Source organism: Salvelinus namaycush, chromosome 12 (assembly GCF_016432855.1).
Source record: "Salvelinus namaycush isolate Seneca chromosome 12, SaNama_1.0, whole genome shotgun sequence".
NCBI lineage: Eukaryota > Metazoa > Chordata > Actinopteri > Salmoniformes > Salmonidae > Salvelinus > Salvelinus namaycush.
The window spans coordinates 22,218,240-22,245,965 of record NC_052318.1 but is presented as its reverse complement, the minus strand read 5'-3'; the positions used below and the strand labels follow the sequence as shown (position 1 = coordinate 22,245,965).

The 27,726-nt window shown below is 44.5% G+C and overlaps 3 protein-coding genes across 3 annotated transcripts in view; all 3 read right to left on the bottom strand.

Annotated features, from left to right (window-relative positions):
- Positions 1–1,749: 1,749 nt before the first annotated feature.
- Positions 1,750–11,238, bottom strand: LOC120057432 (centromere/kinetochore protein zw10 homolog). Its single transcript, XM_039006056.1, is given in 16 exon segments — positions 1,750–1,870; positions 2,099–2,301; positions 2,434–2,565; positions 3,050–3,180; positions 3,392–3,561; positions 3,678–3,749; positions 3,904–4,133; positions 4,414–4,596; positions 4,800–4,936; positions 5,089–5,230; positions 5,233–5,282; positions 5,495–5,647; positions 5,918–6,155; positions 7,729–7,830; positions 7,951–8,085; positions 11,182–11,238. Coding segments are annotated over 16 exon segments (2,256 nt in total).
- LOC120056491 (G protein-activated inward rectifier potassium channel 4-like) lies at positions 10,927–13,403 on the bottom strand. Its single transcript, XM_039004665.1, has 3 exons — positions 13,160–13,403; positions 11,785–13,003; positions 10,927–11,604 (listed from the first exon to the last, which is right to left on the bottom strand). The coding sequence occupies exons 1-3, from the start codon at positions 13,337–13,339 to the stop codon at positions 11,411–11,413; spliced, it is 1,593 nt and encodes a 530-aa protein (XP_038860593.1). The 5' UTR covers positions 13,340–13,403; the 3' UTR covers positions 10,927–11,410.
- Positions 13,404–15,135: 1,732 nt separating this feature from the next.
- The window catches only part of LOC120057431 (ubiquitin carboxyl-terminal hydrolase 28-like), a 29,707-nt gene continuing 17,116 nt past the window's right edge, over positions 15,136–27,726 (bottom strand). Inside the window, exons 17-25 of the mRNA XM_039006055.1 lie at positions 27,228–27,382; positions 23,865–24,170; positions 23,467–23,562; positions 22,132–22,310; positions 21,824–21,902; positions 19,864–19,943; positions 19,598–19,721; positions 18,595–18,793; positions 15,136–15,852 (exon numbers count right to left, since the gene is read on the bottom strand). Coding sequence (XP_038861983.1) covers positions 15,677–15,852; positions 18,595–18,793; positions 19,598–19,721; positions 19,864–19,943; positions 21,824–21,902; positions 22,132–22,310; positions 23,467–23,562; positions 23,865–24,170; positions 27,228–27,382 — 1,394 coding nt within the window. The 3' untranslated portion in view covers positions 15,136–15,676. The remainder of the gene's footprint in view (positions 15,853–18,594; positions 18,794–19,597; positions 19,722–19,863; positions 19,944–21,823; positions 21,903–22,131; positions 22,311–23,466; positions 23,563–23,864; positions 24,171–27,227; positions 27,383–27,726) is intronic.

Genomic DNA, 27,726 nt, shown 5'->3' with positions numbered 1-27,726 from the left:
TATATATATTTTTGGGCAACTTGATCAAGTAATTGATCGGTTATTCTCATTGAAAGCAAGTCAAGAAGCCGTTGGTAGATCTGTTCTGAATGCTATTTTTATGTTTCCCATTTTTAAGCTTCATTTTTTGTATCTTTTACTTTCGGTTTTGTACACCAACTTCAAACAGCTGAAAATACAACATTTTTGCTTATTAAAAATATATCAAATCAAAACACATTTTATTTGTCACATGAGCCGAATACAACAGTGAAACACTTACTTACAAGCCCTTAACCTTAACCAGCAATGCTGTTCAGAAAAATACCCCCCAAAATATTAATTGTAACAAATAATTAAAGAGCAGCAGTAGATAACAAATGCGAGGCTATATACTGGGGGAACCAGTACAGAGTCAATGCGCAGAGGCACCGGTTAGTTGAGGTAATATGTACATGTAGGTAATTAAAGTCAATGCAAATAGTCTGGGTAGCCATTTGATTAAATGTTCAGGAGTCTTATGGCTTGGAGGTAAAATCTATTTAGAAGCCTCTTGGACCTAGACTTGGCGGTCCGGTACCGCTTATCGTGCGATAGCAGAGAGAACAGTCTATGACCAGGGTGGCTGGAGTCTGACAATTTTTAGGGCCTTCCTCTGACACCGACTAGTATAGAGGACCTGGATGCCAGGAAGCTTGGCCCCAGTGATGTACAGGGCAGTGATGTAACCAGTCAGGATGTTCTCTATGGTGCAGCTGTAGAACCTTTTGAGGATCTGAGGACCCATGCCAAATCTTTTCAGTCACCTGAGGGGGAATAGGTTTTGTTGTGCCCTCTTCATGACTGTCTTGGTGTGCTTGGACCATGTTAGTTTGTTGGTGATGTGGACACCAAGGAACTTGAAGCTCTCAACCTGCTCCACTACAGCCCCATCAATGAGAATGGGGGCATGCTCAGTCCTCCTTTTCCTGTAGTCCACAATCATCTCCTTTGTCTTGATCACATTGAGGGAGAGGTTGTTGTCCTGGCACCACACGGCCAGGTCTCTGACCTCCCTATAGGCTGTCTCGTCAGTGATCAGGCCTACCACTGTTGTGACATTGGCAAACTTAATGATGGTATTGGAGTCGTGCCTGGCCGTGCAGTCATGAGTGAACAGGGAGTACAGGGTGGGACTGAACACGCACCCGAGGTGCCTCCGTGTTGAGGATCAGCGTGGCGGATGTTGTTACATACCCTCACTGCCTGGGGGCAGCCCATCAGGAAGTCCAGCATCCAGTAGCAGAGGGAGGTGTTTAGTCCCAGGGTCTGTAGTCAATAAATAGCATTCTCTCAAAGGTGTTCCTTTTGTCCAGGTGTGTAATGGCAGTGTGGAGTGCAAATGTGGATCTGTTAGGGTGGTATGCAAATTAGTGGGTCTAGGGTTTCTGGGATAACGGTGTTGATATATTTCACAGCGGGTAAGATGGTACAATGATTCTTTACAGTATACTTGATATTTTTGTCTCAAACTGAAATTAGGTTAACTATTAGAATTTTAGCAACCAGGAATGGCAGTGATTTCTGCATATTGCACCTTAAAATATTTTTGAAAAGAAGCTGGACACAACATTGTATTTGAAATGCTGTTTTATCATATACAATGGCATATATTGCATTTAAATTCACAACTAGGCTTGAACAAAGACATTAATGAACACTGTTTTCTACAGCAGTGAAGGAAAGTGGTACAGCTTATTGGGGTCGTTTGTTGCAAGAGAGCAAAGGAGTCTATTTGATTTTGGTGAGAGCCACCGCCCGCCTCTCAGTGTTCTGGAACAAAACTCGGATTAGGCTCTTCATATCGGAACTAGAGAACTCCAGCGCCAGTGGCCCTTTCCCCTCCGCCCACCTTCAGACAGGAAACAAGGACAAATCAACCAATTAGAGGACTCAGTGGTATACCAATCAAACATCAACCACAATTCTAAAAGTGTACACACAAGTAATCCAAATAAGAAACAGTAAATTATATAGATTAGCCGCGTTCACTTTTGGAATTGTGGTTGTCATAATTTGTTGTTATGAAAATGAATAGCTTTAATGGTGATTTGACAAGTTGAGAAGTTCATTTTTGTACCTGTCGACTATCTCCTGCAGGTTAGCTCGCAGCACTATGACCAGCTCCTTGAAGGTGATCCACTTCTTCACGTAAATGGGTACCTCCTCCTGGTACTTCTTGTTCTTGTTCTCCTCAGGCAGTGGAATGAACACCAGGGGTCCTTCCTCGATAATGGTCTGACAGAGGATTTGTAGGTGCTCCCCATCTTCAGTGGAGATATCCTAAAGAGCCAAATAGGATAGAAACCATGGGATGAGGAAGCCCACTCATTCAACCAAGATGAATTATATTTGCTCCCTGTAAAATCATTGCAGTAACACAAGCTACATTGTCAAATAAGAGCCTGCTCTCACCTCCAGCATCATGATTTTGGCAATCAGCTCTGAGATGGCAGTGTTGAGGAGAATCCCCATGGCTTTACAGTATATGTTGACTGGTAGAACGTCTTGCCAGACGGTGCCCAGCCTTTTCAGCTGATGGATGACCTGCAAATGAAACAATCAATTTTCAGTAATGGAACAGTGACCCCCTCCTATAAGAATTGTTAGTGCATTTGATACAAGCCAAGCATTGCTAACTTTTGATCTGAATCGTAAAGGGATAGTTCAGCCAACATTTATGTTTTTGTCAAATTCCTCTTACCTTGGGTTGTGTCTGTAGGCCAGTAGTGACAGCATCCACAATAATCTTTCGTTTACTTTTGCCACAGCCAGGAGTTAGCATAATTAGCATTGTCCCAAAAATTAATGGCCTCCTGCTATGCTAATCATGCTTACTTAAAAAAATTCGTTGAACAATGCCTTTAACTGATGCTTAACTCACCATTTTAGAATGTCTGGCTGATAGTTGCCCTTTGAGACAACTTATTTTAAAATACTGCAGATATAATTCCATATTTGTGGCTACAGTTATCATACTCACAATTGTAGATCTCTTCCAGCGATATTGCCGGTTTACTTGAACACTGACCTGCCTGACGGCCTTGCTGGCTGCAGAGTAATTGTCCTCGTCATCCAGGTTGGAGAAGTTGCGTGCGGTGGAGAGACGCTCCAGCATCTCTGTTCTCTGGACGTTCAGATGGGCCAGGAAGCAATGAGCGCCTGGGGAATATTGCTAGTCAGAGCTAGAAGTGTACATTCGCTTTTCATCTACTTTGGCGTTGAGATGTCGCTAGAACATGATTGACTCATATCTCCCTGGTCTCATTATCCTTTTTGGAAATAAAAAAAACAGCTCAACCTCCACAAAAGCCCATCAAGTGTGTAGCCATGCTAATGCTGGGCGAGCCATGGGACACGCTCCTTCCCTTACCCAGTTTCCTGAAGCCGGGCACCAGGTCCACAAAGGTGGCAGCACCCTCACTGAGGGGGTCAGGCAGGCGTGGACTGAACTGGTGGCCCAGGGTGAGCAGGTGGTGGGCGATGTACATGCAGTTGTTGTGCTGGATGGCCGCCAGATGTGGGAACTTGAGCAGGTTCTCTCTGGAGAGCAGAGAGACAGAGAGAAGTCAGTGAGACAGAGAGGAGGAAATGCTCATTCTGAAATTGATTATACATAAACAGCATTAAAAAAGAAGAAGAAAACTGAATATACTCACTTATGGTATGTAGGCACAACATCATAGAATAGCTGGAATATATTCCGCACTGTGAAGAACAGTTGGGTAGCACTTTGAGGGACAAATATTAGAGAAGGAAATCATTTGTAATTTTTGCAACACAAACAACTTTAGTGAAACACTGGGCTAAATCTGAAGAGTTAATATCATGTCATCATGTGCAGTGACAGTGGGTAACATGGTGCTGCGTAACATGAGAGCGTACCATTGGCTGGAGCTTCCCACAGCCTCGGACAGTGTGTGCAAGGCCAGCTCCATCAGCTGCTGCACCGACTCACTGATGCGACACACAGGCAGGCACAGCGTCCGCGCACCCAGCTGCTTCTCGTTCTCCAACCTGGACGCCTCAAGCTTCTTGGCCCCCTGCTTGCCCTTGATGTCTCCAGAGCCAGGGCTGGGCAGCATGGGGACGGAAAGCTTAGAATCTGGGGCGATCTGTTGGCAGGAAATTATGTTAGAAGTACATTCGAGTATAACCTCTGTGCATTTACCTGCAGTGCAAGATGCAAAGCAGTTCACCTGTCCCAGCTGCATTTATTTTCTTCTCTGGGTATCTGTATGTTCTGATTTAGAACATGCATTCACATGTTGCAGTGGCAAGCAAACCACATACTGTGTACATCAGGTGTCAGCTGCATGGCTATTGTCAGTGTACTTAATAATTAGAAACCACAAAGATAAGACCATGGATAGACTGCAGGAGAACATAACACACTTTGACGGTGTTGTGCATCTCGGAGGTCATCAGCTTGCGTGCCGCCACGATCACGTCTTTGCATTTCTTGCTGGCAAAGTGGCAGTTGACGTCCTGGGCATACTTGAGCAGCTCGGTGGAGTCTCCTCGGAGGTACTGCATCTCCTTCAAGGACTTCTCAAACTCCTCCGTCTCTTTGATCACCTAGGGGTGAGAACAAACATAGTGGTATTAATGAATGACAGAATAAGAAGTCTCCTTGTTCTATATCAAGTCACTAGTTCCAAAAATATAGGGATTTGTATCTCTTTGATAAAACCGACTGTATTGCCTTTAAAATGAATTGTTTGTGCATATTGAGTGTATAGAGGTGTATTTGGAGTACTTGGTTAGCCTTTGATACATACTGCACTGTACTGTTCAAGCTGGCAGCTATTGGTTGGGATGGAGTACAGGAGGCACTCATGGATGATGCAATGAGACATCTCCTGCCATACCAGGTCTCCGAGTATCACAGACACTTTTCTCTCACCAACTGATACGTCTGCAAAGCAAAAGATACATGTCGTTATAGGGCCAATGGTAGTGCTCTGAAATGGTGGCTGGCATAGCAACTGGTTTCATATTTTCTATGACTAAAGGATCTCGACCAGCGCTAAATGACCAACAATTAGGAGTATTAGCAAGGGTGCCTACCTAGCAGGTGTGTGTGTAAGGTCTTGAGTACCATCAGGACCTTGGTGTAGACCTGTGAGGGGCTGGGGTGCTCATCGGGGGTCTCGGCAAACTGGAGAGAGAGCAGGGTGCCCTCACCTTGCTGCTCCGATACCTCCACGTTCAAGAGGGGTACGTGATCAGCGGCTTCAGCAGGTACTTCAGCAGCACCTGGCCTAGAGCGGGGAGAGGCTGGCTGTCTCATGATGGACTAACAGGATGCTATGGAAGCAGCCTCACAGTGTATGTACAGAACAGAGAGGCATTCCAGATTATTAAAACTCAATAGTCAGACTAATTCAAACAGAAAATGATCTGTATTCAAATAATTTGATTCTGTCAGCTTTACAGTAAGAAAAACATTGACTGACTGGACACTGGGTCTTACTGAAGAGTTTGATCTTGTGTTGGAGTTCCCCCTGGATGGTCAGGGCCTGGAGGACACAGGAGAGCAGAGGCGGAGGGCTCTGTTGGGGCTCCTTGGTCCCGCCCAGGGTCAGCTGGAGCTCAGTCTTCAGGAACGACTTCATCCCCGTCGGCTCTGAGAGGATGGATGGACACACACAACCAGTGTCTGTGGTGGCATGAATGAAGTGCAATTTACCGCCTTTAAAATAAAAATGTACAAAACACATTTTAAATAATATATTTATATCGGAGGATTCCATGTTGTACCCTTTGGAGTGCAGCTGACACACCTCAGGCAACCTACTTATCCTCAACACAATTGCCATAGAATGACACTACTTATGAGGCCAAGCATCAGCCCAGGGTCTACCCTAATCTATATGATGCCTGGTAGCCTTTTTACCTTTGGAAGGAGGCAGTTTCCAGACGGCCAGTCTCTTCCACTCGTCCCCCAGATGGTAGATGAGGTTCTCTCTCTGGACAGTGAGCTCTGAGCTGAGTCCTCTCAGCAGAGGCAGCTCAGAGCCTTTCCACGCCTTCAGAGAGTCTGCACTGTGCCGGGCATTTTCTAACTGTTTGGCCGCAATTACATACTTCTTCTCCAGTAGGGCTTTGTGAAACTCCTCCATTGCAATGTGAAACTAAATTGAACAGAAAAATTAACAAGAAAATGTATGACATGTAAAAATGCATTGACATTTACATTTGTGCATTATGATAAATAACACCATTCAGTTTAACAGGGCCATGTGTAGATATCAGTGGGGAACAGGTTAGGGCTACAGTGGGGAGTAGCCCATAACATATAGCCAACTTGCGAGATATTTGCCAACCCGTACCTGTGCCTGTTTGGCGATGCTTTTCCCAAGTCAAAGAGTACCATCCGTAGTCGGTGGATGATACTGATAAAGAAATCGTTGTTTGCGTCACCCACAAAAGAATTACATCCAATTGTTAATTAACGTATGCGCGCAAACACTGACATCCATTTGATTTGGAGGGGAGGGTGGTAGCATCTAACAATTTAATTAATTCCTGGGCAATGCAAACAATGATTTCCTCATCCAAGCCGTCCACCGACCACGGATATACTCTCCGACGTGGGAAAAGCGTCTCCAAACAAATACACTACATGACCAAAAGTATGTGGACACCTGATTGTCAAACATCTCACTCCAGCATCATGGGCATTCATATGGAGTTGGTCCCCCCTTTGCTGCTACTCTTCTGGGAAGGCTTTCCACTAGATGTTGGAACATGGCTGCAGGGACTTGCTTCCATTCAGCCACAAGAGCATTAGGGAGGTCAGGCACTGATGTTAGGCGATTAGGCCTGGCTTACAGTCAGCATTTCAATTAATCCCAAAGGTGTTCGATGGGGTTGAGGTCAGAGCTCTGTGCAGACCATTATTCCTCCTCAACTTTACAGTTGGCACTATGCATTGGGACAGGTAGCGTTCTCCTGGCATCCGCCAAACCCAGATTCGTCCGTCGGTCTGCCAGATGGTGAAGTGTGATTCATCACTCCAGAGGACGTGTTTCCACTGCTCCAGAGTCCAATGGTGGAGCAGTGGAACACCACTTTACACCACTTCAGACGACGCTTGGCATTGCGCATGGTGATCTTAGGCTTGTGTGCGGCTGCTTGGCCATGGAAACCCATTACATGAAGTTCCCGATGAACAGTTCTTGTGCTGACGTTGCTTCCAGAGGCAGTTTGGAACTCGGTATTGAATGTTGTAGTGAGTGTTGTAACCGAGGACAGACTTTTACGCGGTACGCGCTTCATAACTTGGTGGTCATGATCTGTGAGCTTGTGTGGCCTACCACTTCGCGTCTGAGCCGTTGTTTCTCCTAAGTGTTTCCACTTCACAATAACAGCACTTACAGTTGACTGGGGCAGCTCTAGAAGTGCATAAATTTGACGAACTGAATTGTTGGAAAGGTGGCATCCTATGACGGTGCCACGTTGAAAGTCACTGAGCTCTTCAGTAAGGCCAATGTTTGTCTATGAAGATTGCATGGCTGTGTGCTCGATTTTATACACCTGTGAGCAACGGGTGTGGCTGAAACAGCCGAATACACTAATTTGAAGGGGTGTTCACATACACTTTATATACACAAAAGTATCTTGCATGCCTCTCCAATGGTATGCCCCAAGACAGAATTTAACTGTACATGACTGTGAGCCTGTAGGGCTACAGCTGTGAGCTACCTCTTCTAGGTGCCTGAGCATGGCAATGACAGTAGTGTTTCTCTCCAGCTGCTGCTTTAGCTTGGCATATTCTGTCACGGCTGTATGTAGATTCTGCTGCACCTGTAAACACACATACACTTATTTTTAATAGTATGTCTCTGCCAACTGTGTCAGTTCGGTAACACCTCCCAAAAACACAAGGAGATTGCCAATGACTCATGAACAGTTCATGACGCTTACCTCTGTCTCAATGCAGCTTTTGAGGACATCAATTTCTTTAGAAACCTCTTCAGCCTGTCCCATGAGTACCTCTGCCCCCTGCATGCTGGGTAGAAACTCATTGTATCTCTTGTTGATCATGTCACATACCTCTTCCTATGGGGAGATAGAGAGAAACACAGATAGTGAGATTGAGGCAAATAATCAGAGGGAAATAATCAAAGTGTAAGGCAATGATGAGAAGAGTCTGAAAGCTATACCACATTGCATAAATACCCCTGATAAAAAAGCAAGATATATTATTTTTCAATGTGGGCAGAGTAGGTAAGACAACCATGACACATCATTCAACACTGAACAGCTGTTTCTGTGTGGAATGGCCACGAGTAACCTAACTACCATGCTTCTTACTAACTTGTTCAGAACACGTTGCTAGATAACCTTGTCAAGAAGCTAGGTTGCTACAGCTACTTTGGCATGATCCTTGGCCTGTGGTCAGCTTGCTAAGCTTCCACAGACAAAGCTGTGGCATTGGCACCAAGGTAACATTAGATAGCAAGCAATTGGCTAACAGCGACTCCTTGTGGCTAGAAAGCTAACATTAGATTTACAGCTAATATTTATACCAAACAAAAAAATAAACGCAACATGCAACAATTTGACAGAGTTACAGTTCATGTAAGGAAATCAGTCAATTTAAATCAAGTCATTAGACCCTAATCTATGGATTTCAAGACTGGGCAGGGGTGTAGCCATGGGTGGGCCTTGGAGGGTATAGGCCCACCCACTGGGGAGCAAGGCCCTGCCTATCGGAATTAGATTTTCCCCACAAAAGGGCATTATTACAGCCTCCCGAGTGGTGCAGCAGTCTAAGGCACTGCATCGCGTCACTACAGCCCTGGGTTAGATCCCAGGCTGTGTGACAGCCGGCCGTGACCGGGAGACCAATGAGGGGGCGCACAATAGGCCCAGCGTTGTATGGGTTAGGAGAGGGTTTGGCCGGCCGGGATTTCCTTGTCCCATCGCGCTCTAGCAACTACTTGTGGAGGGCTGGGCGCCTGCAAGCTGACTTCGGTCGCCAACTGTACAGTGTTTCCTCCAACACATTGGTGCGTCTGGCTTCCAGGTTAAGCGAGCAGTGTGTCAAGAAGCAGTGTGGCTTGGCAGGGTCGTGTTTCGGAGGATGCATGCCTCTCGACCTTAAGTGAGTCTGTAGGGGAGTTGCAGCGATGGGTCAAGACTGTAACTACCAATTGGATATCACCAAATTGTGGTAAAAAAAAAAAAAGGTCTTTATTACAGACAGAAATACTCCTCAGTTTCATCAGCTGTCCTGGTGGCTGGTTTCAGACAATCCTGTAGGTGAAGCCGCCGGATGTGGTGGTCCTGAACTGGCGTGGTTACACGTGGTCTGCAGTTGTGGGGCCAGGTGGACGTACTGCCAAAATCACTAAAACGACATTGGAGGTGGCTTATGGTAGAGAAATTAACATTAAATTCTCTGACAACAGCTCTGGTGGATATTCTTGCAGTCAGCATGCCAATTGCCTGCTCCCTCTGTGGCATTGTGTTGTGACAAAACTGCATATTTTAGAGGTCTTTTATTGTCCCCAGCACAAGGTGCACCTGTGTAATGACCATGCTGTTGAATCAGCTTCTTCATACACAACACCTATCAGGTGGATGGATTATCTTGGCAAAGGACAAATACTCACCAACAGGGATGTAAACAAATTTGTGCACTCAATTGGAGAGAAAGATTTTTGTGCGTATGTAAAATTTAGGGGATCTTTTATTTCAGGTCATGAGACGAACACTTTACATGTTGCGTTTATATTTCTGTTCTGTGTAGCTAGCTAGAAAGCAAATCGTGTCATAATCGGGATAATGTTCGCTCGCTAATTTAGCTAGTTAGTCCAGTCATCCTCGGGGTTTCTGTTCGCTAGCTAGTTAGATTGGGCTAGTCAGCCTAGCAAGACGGTTTCGAACGATAAAACCCAAGATTTTGTTTGCTTTGTGATAAAAGTTAGCCCAATTGTTTTGTTTATTTCGCGGGCTAGTTTACATTAGTTATTTCGCTGTCTAGTTAGTGTGAGCTAGCTAAACTCGCCTGTTTACCTTAGTTTCCTCTACTTTCCGTGATCGCTTGCTAATTTTAGCAGCTTTTGAGGTCTTCTTTTTCAAGTTTACCAGAACTAGCAAGGACTTCTGTCACGAAAGACGCCATGTTTGATTTTGAGAACATCTGACTAACTAGCTAGCAGCACCAAAACCCTTCAGGCACTGTGCAGGCTGAAGAAGCCAACTCACATAAACCAATCAAAAGCAAAGTTCCACTATGCCCAAGACTCTGTCCACGCCTAGGCCAGATTTGCGATTTAAAAGTGAGAAATACTGAACAAAACAGAAGCAATAAAAATAAGTAATACTGAAAGGACTAAATATCTTGCAGTCTGCCTTCTCCCTACAGCCTCTCAACTGTGTATGTCTGGGAGTGTTGGGGAATAGGCAGAAGACGACTTTACCTTCGAACCAAATGGACAATAAATAATCTATTATCGTCTATTCTATTAACAAATCAGCAACTGCAGTATATATTAGCAGTAGAGTTGTAGTCTGTCAATGAGAGGACCATTTATGTGATTAAATCAGTGTTTGATGTATTTCCCCCCAAAAATATTGGATAGACTGGGGGGGAACCTATAAATAATTATTCCCTTTTTGAGGGACAAATGTCATGACTTGTCAGGAAAAAAAATCAAAGTTTAATATGTCAAAAGGCAACCATATTAGAAAACTGGTGGAGGACACTTTAAGGCACTGTAGAGGACGGATATGTGTAATATATTTACTCTGTCCCTGATGTAAATGTAACAGCTGAACAACACTGACATCATTCAAATGTATCACATTTTGAAACATTATGGCCTTATCACTACATCATCATGAATTCACAATCACTATGAAATACATGTGACATTGTGATTTAAAACAGACTACAGATTTAACCTTTCAAAACAACAAAAATCTTGACAAAAACAAGAGGGAAGCAGTTTCAACACCTATAATGATTGGCTCCATATTTCTATGATTTGGGAGGTAGCAGTTTACAAATGTATGCATAATGAACTACAACTATCCATTATGAACTATAAACTAGACACAGACACATAAACAGTATTGTAATCTAACAAAGCACGGAGTCATGGCTGCATACTCATTACTACACTAACTTCTGTGTAAATCACCCACATGAATGCTGTCCCTGTAAACACAGTTCAAATTCTGGTTGAGGGTGTAGATTATCATGCGAATGTATAAGTCTTACTCTTTTGAAGAATGTTTGTCCACAATATTAGAGACAACAGGAAAGTTTGTCTCAGGGAGGGCAGGGAACTAAGGGCATTCACAGGGAACTTGGCCTTTAAATTCTATTAATACAAGGGCTGTTTGCTCAGTGTGAATAGTACAGTTCTATTATCTAAAAGAGGACCTCTTCTTTTTCATCACTTTTCTCTTTAGCACTAAGGGTGGGAGTTTGTACTGTGAAGGTTTTGTCAAATGCACCACGGTCCACCCGGTAAGACCCCTTTTCCAGAGACATGCAGGATTCAAATCGGTGGCCCCACAGAATCTCGTCCTCAGTGTAGGAGGTTCTGGCTTGGCATATCATACCTACAACACAGAAGAGACCACATTTTCCCCCACATTTTGCACAGGAAAGCATTTATGAGACATTTAATCTTTACATATCTATCTCTTATGCTACAGTCACAGACATGATGGCATTAAATTTTTTTCTAATGATTTTAGATATAATTTGAGGTCACATTCTAACATTCAAAGCTAACCAACCTGACGCCTCCACGATTCCCTCCAGAATGATGATGATCTCAAATCTCTCCCTTGTCAGACGCTCAGCCCCTATTTCCCAGAAGGGGCTGCTCTCGTTGATGACATGTGTGATGGTCTGTGGCTCGACCAACAGGAGCCTGTCTCCTCCGGTATCGTAGCCCAAGTTGATCTCTGACTGCTCCAGTGGTATGAACTCCCCTTCCTTGGTCTGTCTGGACTTGATCAACTTGGCTCGTATCTTGGCGTCCACCATGTGACTCGCCCTCAGGTCTCCAATGCGGAAGAGGAGGCAGAGTTTCTCGTCGCGCTCCGATATGACACAGTGCTTGCTGAAGATCAGAGTCTGGGCTCTTTTCTGAGGCCGGGAGATCTTGACGAACATGCAGCCAACCATGAGGGCATCGATGATGGAGCCAATGATAGACTGGGCCATGAGGAGAACCACACCCTCCATGCAGTTGGCCGTCACCAATCTGGAGCCATAGCCAATGGTCCTCTGGCTCTCCACCGACAGAAGCAGGGCGGAGATGAAACTGTCCACATTCTCGAAGCACGGCTGCCATTGAGGGTCGTGGACGTGGGCCACGTCATCCCGCAGCCAGGCGTCTAGGAAGTAGATCTCGGCAAAGGCCACCCATGTGACAACGTAGCACATGGTGAAAACAAAGAGGAACCAACGGTACTTCAAGTCCACCAGAGTGGTGAAGATGTCCAAGAGGAAACGGCTCTTGTCCTCGATAGGGCCCAGGTTGACCCGACACTTCCCGTCTTTGGTGACGTAGCGCTGACGCTGCTTGTTGGCTGTGCCATAACTTGGCCTCTCGTCACCTAGGAGTTTGCAGTGTGGCTTGTGGGGCTTGTTCTCACCACTTGTGCCATGGGCGGAGCTACGGGTGCTACCAAAGGGGCCACCAAAGGGAGCGCCTGAGTACCACCTGGAGCTGAAACGCTTGAGGTGGCGTCCACGGTGAGAAGTGGCTGGCTCCTCTGGCTCCTCAGTTGGGATGATGTACTGGCAGGTGTCTACCTCCTGGCTGATCAATCCTGCAACAACCTGATGGGGGCCAGGGCTCTGGGGTTGTGGCTGGGGGGATGCAGAGGGGGCTGGCTGGGGTGAGAGAACTGGGAAGTTGTCATGGTTGTTGTTATTTGAGCTGGGGATGAGAGAGATCCTTGTGGAGTGGAGCATTGTCAAAGCCATGTTGGTTTTTGCTGCAACCTGAAAAAAATATGTTAGAACAATTAATTGACTGACTCATACATTACATACATGATCTACAATGTATTTGTGTTGGAAACAGTATCCAGTGTCAACACAACCCACTGAACAATATCCCAAAACACAAATGAACAAAATTGACTCTGCAATAGGTACCCTCTTTGGATATGGGGTGAAGCATGTTGATTCTGGGGGTGGTCTAGGGAGGTGTTTGGCTGTGAGAGTCTGTGCTGGTGGAATTGAGTTCCTGCGGGGGTCAATTCTCGTAGGACTCCTGTAGTCACCGTTATGGGGCTCGTGTAATGTCACCCTGCTGCACATCATGGTGAAAGCCATCAACAAGACTACTGTAGATTCCTGTGCTCTGTGTGGCAGTTGAACAACCGAGGGCCCAGAAAGTTCATTTCTTGTTCCTGTTGAAGCAATAGAATCCGATTGAGAGTTGACACACAATTATCAACCACCACTACAGAGGAAAGAGACTAAATGAAACTCTTCCACCAAGTAATACTGGTGGAACTTAACTCCTTATATTCTGATTATGGACAGTCATATTTCATAGTTCAGGGATTGTTAGTAGGCTAAATCCAGCAGTGGGTGTATGCCAGATCTCTGATACGCTGAGGGTGTTCTTTCAACAGATGGTTCCCTCTCCTCAGGGTACATTCTTATATCATTCCTCCCCCTCTCCTCCCCTGCCCCCAACAACTTTCAGATCGTACCAATCTGACTTACGTCGTGTGATATCGGTCTCTGCTGGATATAATTAAACTATAGGGATTAAGATTGATCCTCTAAATTAATCTGGTAACAACCAAGGCGCATGGTGATGGATTTGAGGAGATTACGGTTTTACTCTTACTTACGAGGGCTTAGATAATTGATTTGCCCAGATGTGGCCAAATAAACCCCGGGCAAATCTCGATTTCTTGTTGTCACTGTTTCTGTTCGTGTTGTCACTCACTATCTCCCCTACTGGACCGCAAAAACAGCTCGTAGCGGCAGACGTGCTGCGCTGCGTGCAGGATTTCAGGACCACATCAATATCGACTCTGACTCCAGAGTGCAGCAGACCATGAACTGCCCAAGGCATTGTAATCAACAGTACTAATTGCACTCCAAATTTTTTTCTGTACAGGAAAAATTTGAGATCTCATTACACCTTATCTGTAGAATAGTTGTGATAATACATGTTTGATGTGCAGCTAATATTGAACAACATCTTCTTTGTAAATGTGTTGATTTTACACAGATGGGCTTCACCAATTCTGAGATGTGTAGCCCATTCCTAAAAGTTACATAATACTGTAAAACAATTCACTCTTTGCTTTTTTCAGTTGCAACCTTAAAACAACATCCTTATAACCAGACCAACACCAGAAGAAATGTGCTAGAACAACCTGGGAAACTATACAAACACAAACAGAGAGGGAAAGTAAGGGATGGAGGTATGTATGTCTGTACATTAAGGAGAGTCATCATAACTAACTGCCAAAAGAAAGACAACAAACTAAACCATACCTGAATAGAGATGCCAGTAGTTGTTCTCAGTTTGGGATCATCTTCCACTGGAGAGATAACAAGCAGCTATCAAAAATAAATACAAGCGGGATGGCTTTTTGTGGTAAAGCTGGTGCTGTGGTTTCTCTCCCAGTGATGTCAAGGCGAACTGGCAGGATGCCTGCTGTCCAGCTGCGGACCAGAGGGGGCTGTCCCACACTCCCCCCTCACCTCCGTCTGCTCACATAGGGAGGTCAGCTGTTTATCTTCTCATGGGGTCAGCAGGGCTGGCGAGCTGTATAGGAAGTAGTACGGCACCATGGGAAGTGACAAATAAACAACGAACACAATGCACAGTACAGAAATGTTAAGTTGGTCGTTGGACAATCAATATTGTTTTCTCTGTGTGTGTGTGTGTGTGTGTGTGTGTGTGTGTGTGTGTGTGAGAGAGACAAGGGGTGTTGTAAGGTGAAAGACAGAAATATAGATTGAAAAAAGGTTTGCATAATATATCAGAAATATAGATTGAAAAAAGGTTTGCATAATATATCAGAAATATAGATTGAAAAAAGGGGACAGACACAAAAGAAGACTAGAGAGCAAAGCAAGGAGAAAAGAACAACAGAAATAACAGAAAGTTTGAAAGTTTATTGAGCGTCAATACAGGTTTCAACAAGTGGAAATCAGAGGAGTGGAAGGAAAGGCTTACATATATAAACAAGAGAATAGAAAACAAGATAGGTTTGGACAAAGGAAACTGAATTTCTACGCTCACGGCAATCCTAATTCATCATGATACATGTAAAATATCTAAGAAACTATAAAAATACTCTTTCTGTGTTTTCACTTTCTTAAAACATACCTGCATAGGTTCAAAGCACTAATACCTTAATAATGCATAATAAAGAAATCTCTCCAACTCTCCTTGATGTCTCTGTGAGTATCATATGAGCGTATACGCTCTGCCTCAAGTCACTCAGAATCTACAACATTTTCCAGTTTAGAAAAATATGGTAAAAGCACATTAAAAAGTAATATAAAAAACTGCTTTGCAATACTAGGCAAAAATCCAGTGTTTGTCAACTCTACATCAGGATAAAAACGTTAGCGGCCGTTGGCTGGCGTACGGGCCTTGACACTTATTCTCAGAAGCTGACCTCTGACCCCTTGACCTTACTTGACGGCGACCACAGAGGTGTTGGTGATAGACTCCATGATGGCGGCCAGGCGGCTGCACAGGTCATGGGGCACTTTGGAGAGCACTGTTGGTGGATCTTTTAGAACCACCATCTCTGTTGAGCAGTCCAGAACCCTGGGCAGAAACTCACCCAGCTTCTCCTGTAGGGAGTCTGAAAAGGAGTGGAAGGGGTGAGAGGGAGAGAAAGACTTAGAGCTTCCATGAGAGGAGTAAAATACAGTTAAGACTGCCAGGTGAACAAGACATACAGTTGAAGTCGAACGTTTACATACACTTTAGCCAAATACATTAAACTCAGTTCACAATTCCTGACATTTCATCCTATTAAAAATTCCCTGTCTTAGGTCAGTTAGGATCACCACTTTATTTTAAGAATGTGAAATGTCAGAATAATAGTAGTAGAGAGAATGATTTATTTCAGCTTTTATTTCTTTCATCACATTCCCAGTGGGTCAGAAGTTTACATACACTCAATTAGTATTTGGTAGCATTGCCTTTATATTGTTTAACTTGGGTCAAACGTTTCAGGTAGCCTTCCACAAGCTTCCCACAATAAGTTGGGTGAATTTTGGCACATTCCTCCTGACAGAGCTGGTGTAACTGAGTCAGGTTTAGGCACCCTTGCTCGCACACGCTTTTCAGTTCTGCACACAAATATTCTATTGGATTGAGGTCAGGGCTTTGTGATGGCCACTCCAATACCTTGACTTTGTTGTCCTTAAGCCATGTTGCCACAACTTTGGAAGTATGCTTGGGGTCATTGTCCATTTGGAAGACCCATTTGCGACCAAGCTTTAACTTCCTGACTGATGTTGTTTCAATATATCCACATCATTTTCTTCCCTCATGACGCCATCTATTTTGTGAAGTGCACCAGTCCCTCCTGCAGCAAAGCACCCCCACAACATGATGCTGCCACCCCCTTGCTTCACGGTTGGTATGGTGTTCTTCCGCTTGTGAGCCTCCCCCTTTTTCCTCCAAACATAACGATGGTCATTATGGCCAAACAGTTCTATTTTTGTTTCATCAGACCAGAGGACATTTCTCCAAAAGTACGAACTTTGTCCCCATGTGCAGTTGCAAACTGTAGTTTGGCTTTTTTTATGGCGGTTTTGGAGCAGTGGCTTCTTCCTTGCTGAGCGGCCTTTCAGGTTATGTCGATATAGGACTCGTTTTACTGTGGAAATAGATACTTTTGCACCTGTTTTCTCCAGCATCTTCACAAGGTCCTTTGCTGTTGTTCTGGGATTGATTTGCACTTTTCGCACCAAAGTACGTTCATCTCTAGGAGACAGAACGTGTCTTCTTCCTGAGCGGTATGACGGCTGCATGGTCCCATGGTGTTTATACTTGCGTACTATTGTTTGTACAGATGAATGTGGTACCTTCAGGTGTTTGGAAATTGCTCCCAAGGATGAACCAGACTTGTGGAGGTCTACAATTCTTTTTTCTGAGGTCTTGGCTGATTTCTTTTGATTTTCCCATGATGTCAAGCAAAGAGGCAATGAGTTTGAAGGTAAGCCTTGAAATACATCCACAGGTCCACCTCCAATTGACTCAAATTATGTCAATTAGCTTATCAGAAGCTTCTTAAAGCCATGACATAATTTTCTGGAATTTTCCAAGCTGTTTAAAGGCAGTCAACTTAGTGTATGTAAACTTCTGACGCACTGGAATTGTGATACAGTGAATTATCAGTGAAATAATCTGTCTGTAAACAATTGTTGGAAAAATTACTTGTGTCATGCACAAAGTAGATGTCCTAACCGACTTGCCAAAACTATAGTTTGTTAACAAGAAATTTGTGTGGTGGTTGAAAACGAGTTATAATGACTCCAACCTAAGTGTATGTAAACTTCCGACTTCAACTGTACATACTAACACATTGGTTTAGGTCAGGGATCTGTGCAGGCCAGTCAAGTTCTTCCACACCGATCTCGACAAACTAATTCTGTATGGACCTCATTGTGCACTAGGGCATTGGCATGCTGAAACAGGCAAGGGCCTTCCCCAAACTGTTGCCACAAAGTTGGAAGCACAGAATCGTCTAGAATGTCATTGTATGCAATAGTGTTAAGAGTTCCCTTCACTGGAACTAAGGGGCCTAGCCCGAACCATCAAAAACAGGTCCAGACCATTATTCTTCCACCACCAAACTGGCACTATGCATTGGGGCAGATAGAGTTCTCCTGGCATCCGCGAAACCCAGATTCGTCTGTCGGACTGCCAGATTGTGAAGCTCGATTCATCACTCCAGAGAATGTGTTTCCACTGCTCCAGAGTCCAATGGTGGCAAGCTTTAACACCACTCCTGCCGATGCTGGCCATTGCGCATGGTGATCTAGGCATGTGTGCGGCTGCTCGGCCATGGAAACCCATTTCATGAACCCCCCAACGAACAGTTCTTGTGCTGACGTTGCTTCCAGAGGCAGTTTTTGAACTCGGTAGTGAGTGTTGTAACCGAGGACAGACTTTCACTCGCTACCCTCTTCAGGACTTGGCGGTCCCGTTCTGTGAGCTTGTGTGGCCTACCACTTTGCGACTGAGACGTTGTTGCTCCTAGACGTTTCCATTTCCCAATAACAGCACTTACAGTTGACTGGGTCAGCTCTTGCAGGGCAGAAATGTGACAAACTTACTTGTTGGAGAGATGGCATCCTATGATGGTGCCACGTTGAAAGTCATTGAGCTCTTCAGTAAGGCCATTCTACTGCCAATGTTTGTCTATGGCGATTGCATGGCTTTGTGCTCGATTTTATACACCTGTCAGCAACGGGTGTGGCTGAAATAGCCGAATCCACTAATTTGAAGGGATGTCCACATACCTTTGCATATATTTAACACAGCTTGGATAAAGCCCAGTAAAAACCTCTTCCCCTTCACCTGTCCTCACCATCCAGGTCTACTCCCAGGTAAGAGCACCAGTGGCTGCGTACAGCCTCCATGGTGTCCAGGTCTTCCTGGCTGACCATGTCCGGCCGGCTCATCAGGTGCATGCAGGGGATGACCGCCTCGTTCATGATGATCATGCCCTCCTCCATGTCGCTCACCTCGCCGCTCCTGAACAGGGTGGCCGCGTTGTCATTCATCTCCTAGGAAGGGGGCAGAAGGGGGAGAACAGGGGATATGCAGGTGCGGTGTCACTATGGAGTCTCTTTGGATAGTTTGTGTTTTCCGGTTAAGATCCTGGGGAATTCATGTACAAATTAACCCCATAACAAACACAAAAAAGTGGCTGCAACCAGGTCTTTTCTAGCTTGAAATGAAAAACAAGACTTGTTCCTAAATAAATGAAACAATTTTAGTGAGCTGTTGAATGTGGGGCTTAAAATACAGAGCTTCATCAAGGTGAAATCCCAAGTACTTGTATAATGACACCACCTCTATTGGTTCCTTTTGCAAAGTGACTGAGGCAGAGAAGGGGGTTGCTTTCTTGATCTGGAGAATTCCATTAGTTCTCTGCATTTAAGATCAATTTTAACTGAAAGAGGTTATGTTGGACAACAAACGCTTCCTGCAATTTGAGAAATGCCTCATCTAGTGTGGGAGCAGTGCTATAGATGGTGTCATCTGCATACAGATGTAGGATCTTAATTTGAGCCAGTTTGCTACAGAAGGGAAATAACCCTGCAGAACAGGAAATGTGAATTAGAGAGATAAGAGATAGAGATAAGTAGTCTATACACGCATAAAGTTTTATTATACTATATAGCAGGGCTATTTAACTCCAGCCCTATGAATTTTTTTACTCACACTGAAGTTTAGCTTATTATTCCCTATATTATTAACATTTAATATACATTTAATTCTATATTCCCAACTGACAACATCAGTCTCATGTCCAAAATCTTTTTTAAACTTTCAAAGTCAGCATCTGTATCATCAGTAGCACTCACTTTGAGACACCTCCTCCTGTAAAATGCAATAAGCGACTGCTCCATCCCTCTCTTCTCCCCTCTCCTCAGTAGCATGGCGTTGTCTTTGTAGGCGTGGTTGAGGTAATTCAGCGCCTCGCGCACCCTGGTGGAACACAATGATGATATTACGTCATGACACGTCAGCCCACTGATGACATCACATAAGACAGTCAGCCCACTCACTCAAACCACCATATAGGCTGATCATGTAGGGGCAGGGCCCCAGTTGCCATGACAACACTTACTTTCCATGCTGGTACTGTTCCAGGCCCGTCAGCAGGTAGACAAACACTGTCCGGAATAGGCTGTAGTCATCATGCCATTGCTGAGGAGAGCACACAGACACATTCAATTCAAGTTTGGGCTGGTTTCCAATGGAGAAAAATGTCTACCTAGAGTTTCGGTGTAGATAATATACAGTACCTGGCTCCTTCCATCAGTCATCAATGCTTGTGTAATGCAACAAATTCTAAGATTTTACTGAGTTACAGTTCATATAAGGAAATCGATCAATTGAAATAAATGAATTAGTCCCTAATCTATGGATTTCACATGATTGGGCAAGGGTGCAGCCATGGGTGGGCCTGGGAGGGCATAGGACCACCCACGGGGGAGCTAGGCCCAGCCAATCAGAATGAGGTTTTCCACACAAAAGGGCTTTATTACAGACAGAAATATGCCTCAGCACCCCCTCAGGTGAAGAAGCCGGATGTGGAGAACCTGGGCTGGCGTGGTTGCAAGTGGTCTGTGGTTGTGAAGAGTTGGAAGTACTGCCAAATTCTCTAAAATGACGTTGGAGGCGACTTATGGTAGAGAAATTAATAAATTATCTGGCAACAGCTCTGGTGGATATTCCTGCAGTCAGCATCACATCTGTGGTATTGTGTTGTGTGACAAAACTACACATTTTAGAGTGGCCTTTTATTGTTCCCAGGACAAGGTGCACCTGTGTAATGTTCATGCTGTTTAATTAGCTTCTTGATATGCCACACCTGTTAGGTGGATGGATTATCTTGGCAAAGGAGAAATGCTCACTAACCGTGATCTAAACACATTTGCGCTCAAAATTTGAGAGAAATAAGCTTTTTGTGTGTATGGACAATTTCTGGAATCGTTTATTTCAGCTCATGAAATATGGGACCAACACTTTACATGTTACGTTTATATTTGTGTTCAATATAAATAAGCATTTTTATTCAGTTTTCCTCAAATTGTCCTCATATGAAATGACACAAGGGCACCATTAATCACTGATTGTCTTGGATTCTTTATGATTGGTGGAACAAACTGCTTGTCAGTGAGGCCAAAATGGTGGAAAATCAGAGTTTAGAGGTAATAATCATTCATACTCTGTAACCATGTTTCCATCCAACAATTTTTATGTGAGTAAAAGTTTGTATGCTGGTGACATGATCGGTGCCTGGCTGCCAATTGGCAAATAATTATGAACTCCAATAACCAGATAAAAAAAATATTAAATCCACTTTTTGCACAGAGTGAGGAGTTCCTTCGCCATTTTAGCTGACCGACATTTCCCATTATCTTTGCTGAAAGTAGTCATTTCTAAGCGCCGCGGCCATAGAAGATGACAGCGCACCACACAGTGCGATTCCAACAACGCAAACAAAGATCTACACACATGCCAGAGGCATTTCTCACTTGGTACAATATATATTCCTCTACACTCTTAGAAGAAAAGCTGTTATATAGAACCTAAAAGGGTTCTTCGGCTGTCCCCATAGGAGAACCATTTGAAGAACCCTTTTGGTTCCAGGTAGAACCCTTTTGGGTTCCATGCAGAGCCTTTTCTATAGAGGATTCTACATGGAACCAAAAAGGGTTCTGCATGGAACCAAAAAAGGGTTCTGCATGGAACCAAAACGGGTTCTGCATGGAACCAAAAAGGGTTCTGCATGGAACCCAAAAGGGTTCTCCTTTGGGGACAGCCAAAGAACCGTTTTGGAACCCTTATTTCTAAGAGTGTCGTTATCCGAGTTCCACCTGCAACTGGAAACAGGCGTTTAGAAGACACAGGTGCCTTCCAAATCGAGAATAAAGAAAGGATTGGCAGTAAAGGTTGTTTGAAAATAAGTTTACTATGCTTTCATTAGACCATCAGATCAACCTTCAGTACAAGCTAGCTTAGTTATGCCGCTGTCGGTTGATTCTGGATTGGCTAAGGGAAACGTAACTATTGACACATACCATATATTCCTCCATATCCATATCCTCTGGCTTGATGAGGCGTAGTTTGGCACGGGCCTCTCTCATGATACTAATGGACCTACACAGGAAGTGATGACACAGGAAGGGATGATTTGCTCCACAGCAATATACCTATGAATAATACTGTCAACTTGATGACAATGTTGATGATCAATTATTTTTAATTATTCAACAAATCATTGTAAGAAAAGCAGCAAGTACATTTACAATGAAATGACAAAACATGAACACATTTGAAGTTTTTAAATATACATTTCAATGTATGTCAGAAAGTTGTGCTGACTGACCTGTCGTCGAAGCTGAGGTTGCGGTCGGTGAAGCCCTCCAGCAGGGTCCTCTCTATGACGCGACTGGGCGCCTGGTTCTGGAAGAAGTAGACCAGGGCATGGTGCAGGCGCGGGTCCTGCTGGGGAGTGGTCTCCTCCTGAGACAACTCAAACAGACGGGAGTACTCCTCCTGGAACGCCTGGGGAGAGGGGTGTGAGGGATGTTAGAGGTGTGTGTAAGTATGTGTGTCTGTGTGTTCTTTGTCGGGTACTGAGGTGTGTGGTACAAATAACATCCTACAAAAAACTGTACAAGAGTGAATGATATCTTAATTTCCTCCTCCTTGATTGGAGTGTGAGGTCCCAACAGTATACTTTTTCTAACAAGTGGTTTTAATAAGTACATGGAGTAGCCAGACAATTAGAAAAAGTAGCCAGCCAGGGAATTCCGGGCAGGTGGAGTCCGGGGGAGCACGCCACGCGTGAATTTACTTTAACAACCTGAGTAGCTTTCTATGACTTTACAATAAAAATGACTTAAAATGTATGAATTCAGTGTGCTGCTACTTGTTGTGGATATCGTCTAGGCCTAGGCCTATATAATCAGGACAATTTTCCAAGTTAGATACCCTTTAACATTAAACCGGTCTTCTCTTGAGATTGACAGCTTTACTGCAAGATATGAATTGCCACAACGATGTTTGTTCTTCAAATTATGTATTTTATTGACTCCGATGCTGTGGACACTTAGGGAAAGGAAACCAATGTGTCATTTTGTAATGGGTGAACTATCCCTTTAACAGTTTGGCCTGTCAATCAATCAATCACTGTGGGTGGGATTGTCAGGGGAGGGGGCAGAATGTTTGAGTCACACAGTTGGTAGGGTTTCAGTCCTGGTGGCCATTTGATTAATTGTTCAGCAGTCTTATGGCTTGGGGGTAGAAGCTGTTAAGGAGCCTTTTGGTCCTAGACTTGGCGCTCCGGGTACCGCTTCCCGTGCGGTAGCAGAGAGAACAGTCTATGACTTGGGTGACTCAATAGATGACTAGAAGATGCATATTGTTCTTTCTAGAGGGAGAGGGCTAAACAGACTTTTCTGACTAGCGAATTTAAACTTTTAAATTAAAGAAGCCTAGTTAAGTTATGAAGTGAAAAAAAGTAGCCGGCTGAGTGTGAGCGGTTATGGAAAACAATACCTATGGCGCAAGTCTGCCAAGACTCTACCTCTCCCATTTATGTATGTGCATATACCTCAACAAGAGGAGAAAGACAAAATGTTTACATGTATAACATTGTAGAAGGACATAGACTAGCGAGATGATAATGAGCGAGTACTAAGGATACAGCCTACTTTACCTTGATGAGGCCAGCCTCAGGGCCGTCCTTGTCGAACACCTGTCTGGCTTTGGCTATGGCCATAATGATGCCCTGCATGGCAGGAGTTAGCATCATCTTAAACACCACAGAGAAGGACAAAGAATTAGAGCAAGTCCACACACAAACAAACTCCTATAGCAGCAACGCACCTTTCAGCGATCCATGTATGCGGTCTCCATTCATTGAATATATGCAAGCTATAATAGTCATATTTGAAGCAACAGCCAAAGACTGTCATTGCCCAAAATGTATCTAAACGATTTTCTAACCAAAAACCAATAGAAGTCCATGTAACATGGAACAGCATGCTCTCAATTTATTATTATTAATTTGTATTTATTCATGTAAGTTAAATAAAGTTAGTAGCGGCTCTCTACCTCTTCATTGTAGCCGTCAGTGTCGGCCCGGACCAGGATCCTGCCCACGTTGGGGATCTCCACCTCCGACACCACATTCTCTGGTTGCTGCTGCCTGCTTCTGGTCGCCGCCGGGGCGTCCTGATCATCCTCGTCGTCTGCCTGGGTGTCAGGCGTTGCTGCAGCTTCCGCCACTGCCTCTCTGAACCCAGTCTCGCTGTCTGTCTCAGTGGTGACGTCTGTGGAGGGGTCAGGGGTCACAGCTGCAGTCTGGGCCTGGCCACTCATCTCTGCTGCAGGGCTCGGAGACTGAGGTGGGGGGAGCTGCTGGGGATATGAAGTTGACATGAACGTTTTAGTCATTTAGCAGACGCTCTTATCCAGAGCAATTTACAGTTAGTGCATTAATCTTAAGATGGCTAGGAGGGAACAATCACAGGCATAGAAAGGGCATTTTTTGTCAATAAAGCTAGAAGGGGGGGGGGGGGGGGGGGGGGGGGGAGTCAAGTGCAAGTATTGGTTCAGGAAAGTATATATACACACACACACACACACACACACACACACAACCAGTCAAAGGTTTTAGAACACCGACTCATTCATGGGTTTTTCTTTATTTTTACTATTTTCTACATTGTACAGTAGAATACTAGTGAAGACATCATAACTATGAAATAACACATATGGAAACATGTAGTAACCAAAAAAGTGTTAAACAAATCAAAATATATTTTATATTTGAGATTCTTCAAAGTAGCCACCCTTTGCCTTGATGGCAGCGTTGCACACTCTTAATTACAGCATATACACTGCTCAAAAAAATAAAGGGAACACTTAAACAACACAATGTAACTCCAAGTCAATCACACTTCTGTGAAATCAAACTGTCCACTTAGGAAGCAACACTGATTGACAATAAATTTCACATGCTGTTGTGCAAATGGAATAGACAAAAGGTGGAAATTATAGGCAATTAGCAAGACACCCCCAATAAAGGAGTGGTTCTGCAGGTGGTGACCACAGACCACTTCTCAGTTCCTATGCTTCCTGGCTGATGTTTTGGTCACTTTTGAATGCTGGCGGTGCTTTCACTCTAGTGGTAGCGTGAGACCATATGCTGACACATGCACATTTGTGGCCTGCTGGAGGTCATTTTGCAGGGCTCTGGCAGTGCTCCGCCTGCTCCTCCTTGCACAAAGGCGGAGGTAGCGGTCCTGCTGCTGGGTTGTTGCCCTCCTACGGCCTCCTCCACGTCTCCTGATGTACTGGCCTGTCTCCTGGTAGCGCCTCCATGCTCTGGACACTACGCTGACAGACACAGCAAACCTTTTTGCCACAGCTCGCATTGATGTGCCATCCTGGATGAACTGCACTACCTGAGCCACTTGTGTGGGTTGTATACTCCGTTTCATGCTACCACTAGAATTAGAGCACCGCCAGCATTCAAAAGTGACCAAAACATCAGCCAGGAAGCATAGGAACTGAGAAGTGGTCTGTGATCACCACCTGCAGAATCACTCCTTTTTTGGGGGTGTCTTGCTAATTGCCTATAATTTCCACCTTTTGTCTATTCCATTTGCACAACAGCATGTGAAATTTATTGTCAATCAGTGTTGCTTCCTAAGTGGACAGTTTGATTTCACAGAAGTGTGATTGACTTGGAGTTACATTGTGTTGTTTAAGTGTTCCCTTTATTTTTTTGAGCAGTGTATAATTGAAAAAAAAAAAAATCTAACTGGATCCTCTTTCAATTGATAAACTGAGTTGTAAAATGTACATTTACTGTGCATGAAGGTCCATAAACAAAACGATTCACTACATTGGGATTCATTCAGGACTATATGCATTGACCACTAGAGGTCGCATGTACACCATTTATGATTAAAGTTTGCCGTTTCCCCAGGCACGGTAGTCTGTCCAGCAAGCAATGGAATATGTGACACAAACCCGATTACAGTTAAATTAAGAGTAAGGCATGTCAAATCTAGACCTAACAGTCAGATACTACTATCAGACTGACAACAAAGAGTAACTGATATATCACAACGGAACCTTGTCAACAGGTAATATGCCTACGTTTCATGCACATTCACAATATTCTTTCATCACTCAATGTTGTCAAAAGCCACGTCATCAGCATTCACAGAAGCATTGTCAAAACATTACACAGGCCTGAAAACAAGCATCAGTTCGAGCAAGCAACTAACCTACGACTTGTCGCTGGAACACACCAGAACTCTCTCCAACTAACCAACCATAAAGTACAGTAAGGGATATAAAAAGCTCATGTTCTATTTAAAACCAGGCCTGTCACTGGTCACAGCTCCTGAACCTCTTGACAGAGTCACCCCAACATCCCCCAGTGATAAACCAGTTAGCTGAGGACTGACTATGCGGAATGCTGCTGGGATGGCGGGGGGAGGGTGTCCAGTGACTGGCTGTTAGGGCCTTATCGCCTCCAGGGAGGGGGGTGTGGTATGTGGGGAAAGGGGCTTTGGCTAAATAGTTGAAAAAATACAAAAAATACTAGTATATTAACAAGAGTAGCTTTGTCCAAACACAACTAGTATGAAATGACATATTAAAACAAAAATTAAGCTCACACGTGAAATCTCACGTTAAAACTTGGTTGGCCGAGTGGTAAACACAGTTGCCTTTGGACTACACATAGCCACTGTCTAAAATAAAGACAACAAATAAACCCCTTTTTCTCCCCAATTTCGTGGTATCCAATTGGTAATTACAGTTTTGTCTCTTCGCTGCAACTCCCATACGGACTCAGGAGAGGCGAAGGTCGAGAGCCGTGCGTCCTCCGAAACATGCCCTAACCAAGCCACACTGCTTCTTGACAGAATGCCTGCTTAACCCAGGAAGTCAGCCACACCAATGTGTCGGAGGAAACACTGTACACCTGGTGACCGTGTCAGCATGCATGTACCCGGCCCGCCACAGGAGTCGCTAGAGTGCGATGGGACAAGGACATCCCTGCCGGCCAAACCCTCCCCTAACCCGGACGATGCTGGGCCAATTGTGTGTCGCCCAATGGGTATCCCGGTCGCGGACGGCTGCAACAGAGCCTGGACTCAAACCAGGATCTCTAGTAGCACAGCTACTGTAGCAACTGTGATGCAGTGTCTTAGACCACTGCTCCACTCGGGAGGCCTACCCTTTTCTTTTTTATATGTTGTTTACCTCACACTGAACCCATGGGTCACCCTAATGTCACACCCAAAACATTCAGTAGCAGCAGCTATCACTATGCAACAGGGAAGTAAGAGATATAGGCCTAGGTATATTTGTGTATGTGGCCTAGATAGAGTATATTACATTTATTCAATGGGTGCTCATATGACAACCCCAGACCCCTCTATTCACCCTGCCCACCTGACAGTGTTGTTGCTCCTCCTCGTCCTCACTGGTATGTTGGCAGGGCTCTGGCGTGACAGAGACAGCCTGGTGGTCGCTCTCCTCTGGGCTGCTGCCAGCACTCTCCGGTGACACATGGACTGGGGACTGGGGCTGGCTTGTTGGGACTGGCTCTGAAACAGGACAAGGACCATGAGTTGAACAAGCAACTATAGTCAGAACTCAGATCTTAGAGACTGTATAGAGCAGGTGGTATAACTCCAGTCATTAAGGATCCTGCAGTCCTGCTGGTTAACATTTTTCACTAGTGCTAATTTAACAATTTAATTAACTTGATCAATTTTATGGAGAGGGAAACTGATTCCTCACCATCGGCAGACAGACAGAGACAATAGTGCTTAGCCAAATGTGGTGACCGTATAACTTAGTATCCGACTAAAAGACAAGGATGAAAACCAGTATACACAGCCACCCTCAAAGACCAGAATGGTGTAACCCCGACATATACATTCATGTC